This window comes from Haliotis cracherodii, unplaced genomic scaffold (assembly GCF_022045235.1).
Source record: "Haliotis cracherodii isolate W230 unplaced genomic scaffold, xgHalCrac1.p SCAF_3, whole genome shotgun sequence".
In the NCBI taxonomy this organism is placed as follows: domain Eukaryota; kingdom Metazoa; phylum Mollusca; class Gastropoda; order Lepetellida; family Haliotidae; genus Haliotis; species Haliotis cracherodii.
Window position 1 is genome coordinate 43,124,714 of NW_027266286.1, and position 9,622 is coordinate 43,134,335.

Below are 9,622 nucleotides of genomic sequence, written 5' to 3' on the forward strand. Positions count from 1 at the left end.
TACGGACATTATTTTTAACATTTCATGTGATGGGTGTGTTTGTCATTTTGGTTGGATTCATTTGGTTATCTTTTACTGCAATGTCATACACACCTTCTGAACACTGAATTGGGTTTTCAATGGCTTTGAGTATATATGGAACATGATATAGAGACATAATTTACAAAATAAACTTTACATGTTATACTTGATAAGTGCAAATACGCACTGACTGATCTTATACCTGCGAACAGTGGTATATGCTGTAACAATCTGAAACTCTAGCTTGTGTGTTGTCTTTAGGCGTTAATGTATGGACCATCTCCACTGACCGAGTTGACGTAGGAAGGTCCTTCAGAACTGTTTATGTGACCGTAGCTATGCTCGTCACCGTCTTCACCTGCTTTACGTTGTATTCCACTGTAGATATTTCTTTCAAAATCATGGCTGAGGCTAGAATATGTGTTGGTGGTGCCACTGGTGGGAATAAGGTCATCTTCTCCCTGGGATCCATTAGTGATGCTCTGCACGCCATAATGAACTGACGTTTCAGTATTAGATGGATTACCGTGCGAGTTCCTGAATAGCCTGTTTACCATGCTGCAGCAATAGACGTTTTGCATACGATCATTGTATAATATTTACAAGGTTGCATTTTGACTTCATAGCCAAGTGCCATAATATCACATTTATAAATCAAACAGTTTGTTGTACTTACATATATATGATGAGCGCCACGTTGATGAGACCCATGATACCACACACCAATGCTAAGGGTAAAACAATACTTCCATTGTCTGAAACGAGATACATGAAGCCTTTAACGTGAAGATTTCCTCATTTGTCCGTGCCTTCATTGCACAACTTGGGCTTACAAGTGCATTTCTTACACGAAATTATTTCCATATTTCGTATAACAATGTCATTGGTTGTCGTTATTATATGTACAAATAGATACCTGTGTGTGTTGATGACAGAGCTGTAGAAGTAAGGGATGTCATTGTGTCGGTTGATCCCTTAGCAGTAGTATAGGTAGTTCTACCAGACATTGTAGTGATGCCGTTGGATATCCATAGCGGTGTGGCTATTGACGTAGTTAGTGAATCTGTATGGTAAATGAAACATAATGAGTGATTTCCTCTGTGGTCAGTATGCATGGCCGTCGTGGGGATTCCGGAAAAGAATACATGAGGTTCTAAGAAACCGTGGCTGGTCTTAAGAGGCGTCCAAATGGATCGGGGTGGTCAGGCCCGGTGACTTGGTTGATTGCGTATCTACGCACCCTGATGGCGTGGATCGTTGCTCACAAATAACAATGACTGGATTGTCTGGTCCAGTTTCGATTTTTTACAAACCGCCATCGTGTATCTGCAATAATAGTACGGCAATCAAACACACAGAGACCAAATCAAACTATATATCGACCTCTTAACAGAATAGGAACAATAGATAGGGATAGAAGTTCCGTTCTCGTTACTAATTAAACATGGGACAAACCGCCCTGTCATTTCCTTCAGTCAGGCTCTCGGATTACACCTTCTGGAGTTGTGCTGTACTGATGTTTTAGCATATTGTACAGGGCAGTCTATGTTAGCTATTACATGTTTTAGTAATTAGATACAGACTCAGGAAAACTCAAGGTAATAACACTGTTGCCATGGGCCACACTAGTCTTCTCAAATGCGTGACATCACAAATGTTTATACTCATACCCACACAAATATAATGGTAATCCAACTGATCACCGTTGAGAAGGGTCATGAAACATCATCAGGTGCCACTCACCCAAAAATGTCAAAGGTGTACTTGTTGTTGCTGCAGTGGTCAGTGTGTCCAAAGTACTTCGACTGGTTGTACCTTGTGAACGTGATGGCTGCTGTGTTGGCGTGGGTGATAGGGTGGTTGATACATCCAATGTTTGTCGCCTAGTTATGTTCATTTGACCTGAAGCTGTGAACAATCATTTCTGTAGCAGTCTCTAGGTTCGAGTTCCATGTTGATCTTAAAAAAGTGATGCAACTTCTGGACACGGCGGAAACTAGCTGACCATAGAGTCGTAGGTCATGTCATTTATTTACTGAGGAACTTGTTACCATGCAAATAACTGTGAATACAGTACAATATATGTTGAAACCTACTGCATACCAGTCAACACATACTATTGTCTTAGTATATTACGGAAAATTGTTAAAATATGGTTTCTTTTCATTATGGCTACACCGTACTTTTCCTTTGATGGAACCAGCAGCTCTGGAGAGGCTGTCACAATTGTATTTTTCAATATAATACACTGAAGAAATCAGAAACTATGTATATTTTATTGTCAGGATATATTGGTTCATGAAATGAATTTTATCATTAAATTGATCGCACTGGAGTATATTGAAATATTTACACGTTTTCTCTGAAAGCGAGGCACAATTCAAATCAAGACCGGTAGATTCTTTTTGTTAATTTATTGATAAATTAATTGTTATCAAATAAGGAGACACGTCAAAAGATTAATTTGATGTATACTCTCATACATACCATCAACACGTATCCATACATTTGACCCAGTCTGATCATGGTTATCGTAGACTATTACTATTTCGGCAGCTGTTCCCAGCAACACCCTGTTGTACTGGTCTACTACTATGCTTGTCCAGATCTGTCTCCCGTCACCTGAGATGTTAAGTGTCCCTGGCTTTGTCCGCTCTTCTACCAATGTTACTCGTATATTCTGTCCTGTTATCCTAACAACACAGCTGCCGTTCACGCCGACACTGTCAGGGAATCCCGGGGAATGGAGGTACACCGACCCGTTCACTGTTGTGCTGACTGAACTACACATATCCATACTTCCTGAAACACAATGCATATAACAAGTAGAACAACTTACATGTTAGTATTCAAATTAGTGACATATTGTATCATAACAGGTCATATAAAGCAAATTGCTCGCATGTTGCTTGATTTCGTCTTGGCGCCCGGCTGATCAAGGCTGAAGCTGAAACACTCATGAATCACTGGAAATGGTATAGCATTATTACCAGGGTCACACTTAGGTCATGATGCAGGGGACAGTTGGCATGTAGTTCTAGTCAGTTGGCATGAGCGTCTAGTCAGGCTCTAGTCAGGAAGTTTAATTAGTTTGCAGTATCCTTTGGGTGGTAATTACAAAACATATACAGTGTACTATAATTGATGGCAATGGTGGTGAAAGATGTTATGAAAGCAGTCCAGTATTCGAACGCGCTTGTTGTTTTGTTATGTCATAAATCACAAACAGAAGTCGGTGCAATAAAACACTTCCTAGGTAAGGAAAAATTGTACTCATACACGTGTAACCTTGACATGTCACGATGCATTAATGAATATTGTAACGAACAATATTTCGTTCGCAAGACTAAGCACAGCTATGAGGATGTCTATAAACCGGCACTACATCATTATTATTATTACTACTGCTACTACTACAACATTAACAACTACTACTACTACAACATTAACAACTACTACTACTACTACTACTACTACTACTACTACTACTACTACTACTACTTCTACTACTAATACTAATACTACTACTAGTAGTAGTAGCAGCAGTAATAATGATAAGCAAGATAATTTATGGATGTCAACGTCTTTATCATGAGGAACACAACTTTTTCGGAGTATAACAATGATAATAATAATAGTAATAATAATAATAATAATAATAATAATAATAATGTCAGGCTATACGTACTTGTGGATGCAGATCAGGGATAACTCCAGAATGTCCATATCAAGGAAAACCTTGGGGCAGAGTACAAATGTAGACTTAAGAAAATCTGGAGTTCAAAGTCAAAGCCACAAATACTTACATGTATGCTGTGCCCGTCCTTTCATATTCATTTGGTGTTTGGTGATTGGACGAAACAAGAAATTCAGGATATTGACACCCTCACACGAAGAATCATGTCACACAATAGATCCCACCACCCTCGCTCTTCCCTCAATCCCTTATATGTACCAATCATTATGGGAGGGCGTGGTTTGATTAAAGTTGGGGCTCTTCATGATAGAATTGTTTTGTGCACTTTTGCACACATTAATTTGTCTGATGATCCTTTTGTGAAGCATGTCAATACCCATGATGAAAACAAGGCATTCCACAGTTTTATAGGACGAGACAAGGATGTGGGACATAATCTCAATGTCGGTGTTGATTTTGTAGATGGTTCTGTACTACTGGACGGTACAGAAATGAGTGTCAACCAAACGAAGTGCCATATTAAATCGGCCCAGACTCAGGTTTTAAAAGAGAGGCTATCTGAACGGCTGCTGCATCGAGTTTATGTGCAGTGTGTTTAGGAGATCAGCAATCCTGTAGAGGCTTTTGCTTGGATGAAGTCGTCTGGCCTAAAAAGTGAAACAGAAGGCTTTCCCTATCGAAAGCGTCAATGTGTGATTTTGCATCAAAATGTAAATATGAAATGTAGATTATGTAATGAATTTAATGAGACTGTCCAACACATTGTCAATGGATGCCCAGCTTTGGCACAAACACAGTATCTTAGACGATATGATGGTGTAGCTCGATCATTTTATTACCGTCTTCGCCATGCTTGTGGTTTTGACACATAGGTCCACCCATATTACGACCCGGAATATGTAGAGAGCGTCATGGAAAATGATATATACAAAATTGTTTGGAATAGGCCCATTTACAGCCTCAGACGTATCCAGGCCAACAAACCTGATCTTGTCCTCTTTGATAAATCCAATGAAATCATTTATATCATTGAATTTTCTGTCCCCTTTAACACTTGTGTGATTGACAAGATTGAGGAAAAACATGGCAAATATGCGGACCTTGCTTTCGAAATGTCCAATAAGTTCCAAGTTGTCCGACTCCCCATTGTTCTCGGTTCCTTAGGTATGGTACCTCCCAAACTGTTTACTGACATTGGGAGAGTACCAGGGTTAGCTACCAGGAATGCAGCCCGTCTGACAATCTGGGTAATGCAGAATGCTGCAGTGTTGGGGAGTCTCCGCATTCTCCGAAAAGTTCTGGGTGGGTTCGAATAGACCTGGGAGAAGTCCCATTCGCTGTCTTGGCTGCGTGTAGAGGGGACAAGGGCCCTGAGCTGATGATGAGCCTTACCAGCCTGACTGTACCAGGATCACCCAAACCCTCCTTGCAGCATTTTTTTAATTTTAATATGTAAATAATAATAATCTGTGTAATTATCTGTAAAAGGATGCCTGTTACCATATGTGTATCTCATACGTACATGTAACTATGGAAGAAACTAGAATTGTGATGATGCGAAATAATCAACACAATAGATGCACAAAGCCACAATTAAATATGTGACTGATCACGATAATGTCGATATTGTCCCATGTGACTTACTTTTCATATCCCAGAAGCCTGACACGATGGATGTTTTAAATGTAATTACATTTTTGCCTCAATCAGTTGTGAAATCGTGGTGGTGGCCTCAAGGAACTACACGCTCACCTCGAGATGTGAACTCACAGACGACGTTTCCGATCCGATACAATCGAGATATGCATAACCAGTAACAGTTATCACATGGTGCATGATACGTTGAACCGCGAACACAAGTGTTAATTCTCTACAGAAAATATACACGTGTTAGTTCCGTTTACTTATACATTTATACATTTGCGAGGTTTTGGCCAAATCTCGCGTTCTCGCATTCTCGAGTTTTGGGTATATTTACCTCGTTTCCAAAGGTCGAGATCGCGAGAATGCGAGATCGCGAGAATGTCCCTTACAGTATTCCATATGTACGTCAGTTACATATTGTTATGTTGAGAACGAAGCACCAATCTTCCAAACATTCTTAAGTCTTAATCTATTCCTGCAGTGTCTCATATCAAACTTAAGAATATATCAGCTGTTTGTTGTTTAACGCCGCACTCAGTAATATACACAACAGCGATCCGCAAATACTCTAGTCTGGACCATACAATCCTGTGACTGACATCGTGAGCATCGATCTACGCAACTGGGATACGATGTTCTACATCAGCCATGTGCGCGAGTCTCAACTCTCTTTCTAGAAGCATTGATTGCTGAAGACCAATTATAACCGATATCTTCATGAGAGCTCTCAATTGTAATATAAACGTGGGTGAACTGGATTTATCGCAGCCTTAAACAATATTTCAGTTATATCACAGGGTATCAGCCTGATGTGGTAGGAAAGCTCGACGTAATACAGGTCTTGGGAGTTTACCACTTTGGTACAAAGGAAACTAGAAACAATCATAAAAGATCATAGGTTCACAGGTTTCTGACACTCAATTTGCAACAGAATCACCCTTGACCTCTTATTATAATATATATTTTAAAACTTCAGGCTAAAAGCGGAAAAACACAAATGCACAACATTACACTAATCTCTCACCATCTGTTTTCACATGGATAGAGACAGGTAGTATATTTTCTATTTGTATCAACACGTACAAATTTAACGCATACATTCTTCCGATCATTGCAACTTGTATGGGTTTTGGGGTAAATACATGTGTGGATGTATTGTGTGATGTGCTAACAATAGGAAGGATTGCTAAGAGCGAGGGGAGATGCTGTGCACGTCCAGATCGAATGTCCATGAGTGGCAGACACATAATGTGACATATCAACGATGGATAGAAAACAGAATATACCTTTTGTCATGAACGTATCATTTTGTTTTCTTCTAAAATTCACATATGCATTTATGACTACTGGGTTTAATATCTTCAATCATACATGTTTTTTTATTGAATCGGTAACTCATTATCAAAAGCAAACCATGTTGATTGTATCAGTTTAACCAGATACTAAATGTGCGTCTCACCTTTGATACAGTTGTACTGTACTTCAGCAGCAGGATCTGTGTAGTTACAGTTTGTTTGGGGTGTTGCGGTTAAGGCTTCACGGCAGGACTGTTTCCCATTACAGTTGACGAGCAGGCCATGCTGGCTGCTGGTGTGGATCCTACTACACGACTCAGCAGATTTCAGGCGACATGTCGCGGCGTCTCCATCCCCATACGCCTCTTGCTCGACATGTATCCATTCACCGACAAAACACTGAAGCTGTATTGTGAAGGTTCCCCACCACCCCTCTATACATCTGTTCCCAGTTCTGGTGTCACCTTTGAATATATGATAACTCGTTCAAATATACTTCGCTAGATAAGATCTAAACGTTTTTATTACAGTGGCAGGTAACTCCCTTGTACATAAACAAAAGCAGTATCATGTAATTATCAAATAAAACATTAATGAGAAATCATAATGTTGGAATACACAATATGCAGCTGTTGAGTGGTTTATTAAGAGCTTTCATTTCTCATAAGTAACTAGTTATGTAATATGTTCATAAGTAGATCATGCAGACGAATCCCGTTGTACTTTACATAAGTGCTGCATGACTGACATTTCTAAGTCTGATTCGCCTATTACATTATCCCGTAGAAAATTGTAATGATCTCGAAAGTACATACCCTATCAGGAATCTAAGGATCGCATTTGCGCAAATATAGACTTAGTATTGACTCGTATCGCCACATCTAATACCACGAAAGCCTATTGAGGTCAAAATTGAAATATGGAAAAGGACACGAAAAGAAATTCGGAAATAACGGAAAAAAGATTCGTTATTAAGGAAATAATTTCGTTATAACGGAAAAAAAGATTCGTTATTACGAAAAAAGATTGTTATTACGAAAAGGAATTTCGTTATAACGGAAAACAATTCTTTATTACGGAAATAATTTCGTTCTAACGAACCATTTTTTCGTAATGACAAATCATTTTCGTAATAACGAATCTTTTTTTCCGTAATAACGAAATCATTTCCGTAATAACTAATCTTTCTTCCGTTATTGCAAATATATTTTTGTAATAACGATTCTTTTTTTCTTAAAAACGATTCTTTTTTCGCAATAACGAATGTATATTCGTAATAACGAATCTTTTTCCGTTATAACAAAATTATATCCGTAATAACGAATCTTTTTTCCCGTTATGACGAATATATTTTCATAATAACGAATCTTTTTTCGTAATAACAAATCTTTTTTTCGCAATAACAAATATATTTTCATAATAACGAACCTTTTTTTCCGTTATAACGAAATTATAATAAATTTTGACCCCAATAGGCTTTCGTATAAAACATAGTTTGAACTACTTGTATATTCATGCTGTTTGGTACCCCTTTCTGTTTCCTAGATACATAGTGCAGCAACACTGGTAAATGTGAATGCTTGTGCGCTGTTACATTCAGTGACATCAAGGTGGTTGAACATTTGAGCTTTTGTATTGTTGTATACTTGTACAAATCACAGGTACCAAGATCATATCGCAACCGCTGTCGCAATTTCTGGGTCTTATTCTACGATTCATAAACAAACGAACAGGATTGCCACTTTTATAATATTGAAATCTGAGGAAAATATACATCGTAGTTGCCAACATGAAGAATGCAACCCATACTCAAGTAAACAAACCAAATGAACGTATATCTGTCTTTTACTCACCGTACACAGCCAGTAAGAAATACACGCAAAGCACAAATGCTATTTCAGGATGCATAGCTGTTAAATCTCAGTCCTCAGGAGCACACTACGGCCTTTTTGTATGTCCGTGGATACACAACACATCGACTCTATTCAGGCATTACATGTCGGTAAACTGTTGTGCTCAGTATGTAGCAAGTCGCCTGTAGGAATGTCCCACACATTCGCAACTGAATCACAGGCAATGTCTACAACTCTCGTAGGTTCATGTCAGCACTCCTGAGACATCTTCAATGTGTCAATTGCCGTCCCCATGAATCATCCGGGTATACAGGAACACGTAACACCTGAGTCTTACACATATCACTCAGGCGAAAAGTAGTGTTTCAATGTAAGCTGAAAAATGAAATATAATAACCAGGACAATGTAAATACGAACACAAAAGCCTCACCAGGTAGCTTAGAATTGCTGATAGCAAATATGCATGGGTAAACTCAACTTCTGACATGACATAACAAAACAACACGGACCTACTAATAATGGACTGCTTTCACCACCATTGCCATGGAACAGGGAAGTAAAATGACTGTAAACATGTATGTTTAATGGAGCGTACATGTAACTATATGTGTATAGCACACTGTCCTTTTCTCATCAGCCAGGTCTTCTCTTGCTATACAGCAGAGAACTTCCTTGTGCTTTTTTATGTATTCCCGTTCAACAAGGGTTATTTTGCAAAGTATTGTGGACATTAGCATTCTGATAGCTAACAGTCGGCTGGGGGTTGGCCATGGGGATGTGAGGAGGGGGTGGTGGTGTGTGAGCAGAGGTAGGGGTAGCATGTGTGTATGTGTGCGTGTGTGTCGGGGTGGTGTTGGGTTGGTATTGCGAGTGAACTGATTTTCATGCTGGATGGTTGTGCATACATTGTATACATCGAAATGTGACATGCATTACTTACAACTGTAAAGAGTGTTTTTTAAACATCCACCACGAGCAGGTTATGGTACTTCAAATGAGGCGGAATGTATGGAACTTTCAATTTCCAGTGTTGAACTGCTTATAGACGTGTGCCTGCAGATGTGGGCATTTGATAATGGGTTAGTAATAACAATGTTACATAGGCAATATA

At 39.0% G+C, this 9,622-nt stretch overlaps 1 protein-coding gene across 1 annotated transcript; it reads right to left on the reverse strand.

The window, feature by feature from the left end:
- Positions 1–278: 278 nt before the first annotated feature.
- On the reverse strand, positions 279–8,565 carry LOC139476043 (uncharacterized). Its single transcript, XM_071259282.1, has 7 exons — positions 8,511–8,565; positions 6,822–7,121; positions 2,509–2,823; positions 1,765–1,929; positions 938–1,084; positions 698–776; positions 279–579 (listed from the first exon to the last, which is right to left on the reverse strand). Exons 1-7 carry the CDS (start codon positions 8,563–8,565, stop codon positions 279–281), a joined length of 1,362 nt encoding a protein of 453 aa, XP_071115383.1.
- Between the last annotated feature and the right edge of the window lie 1,057 nt (positions 8,566–9,622).

Excerpts from the sequence above, each read along its gene's own strand:
- LOC139476043 (XM_071259282.1), bottom strand. The coding sequence starts at position 8,565 with ATGCATCCTGAAATAGCATTTGTGCTTTGCGTGTATTTCTTACTGGCT. Across the intron at positions 7,122-8,510 it reads TTTCTTACTGGCTGTGTACG|GTGACACCAGAACTGGGAAC; the intron begins GTGAGTAAAAGA and ends ATATATTCAAAG. Across the intron at positions 580-697 it reads GTGGCGCTCATCATATATAT|CATGGTAAACAGGCTATTCA; the intron begins GTAAGTACAACA and ends CTATTGCTGCAG.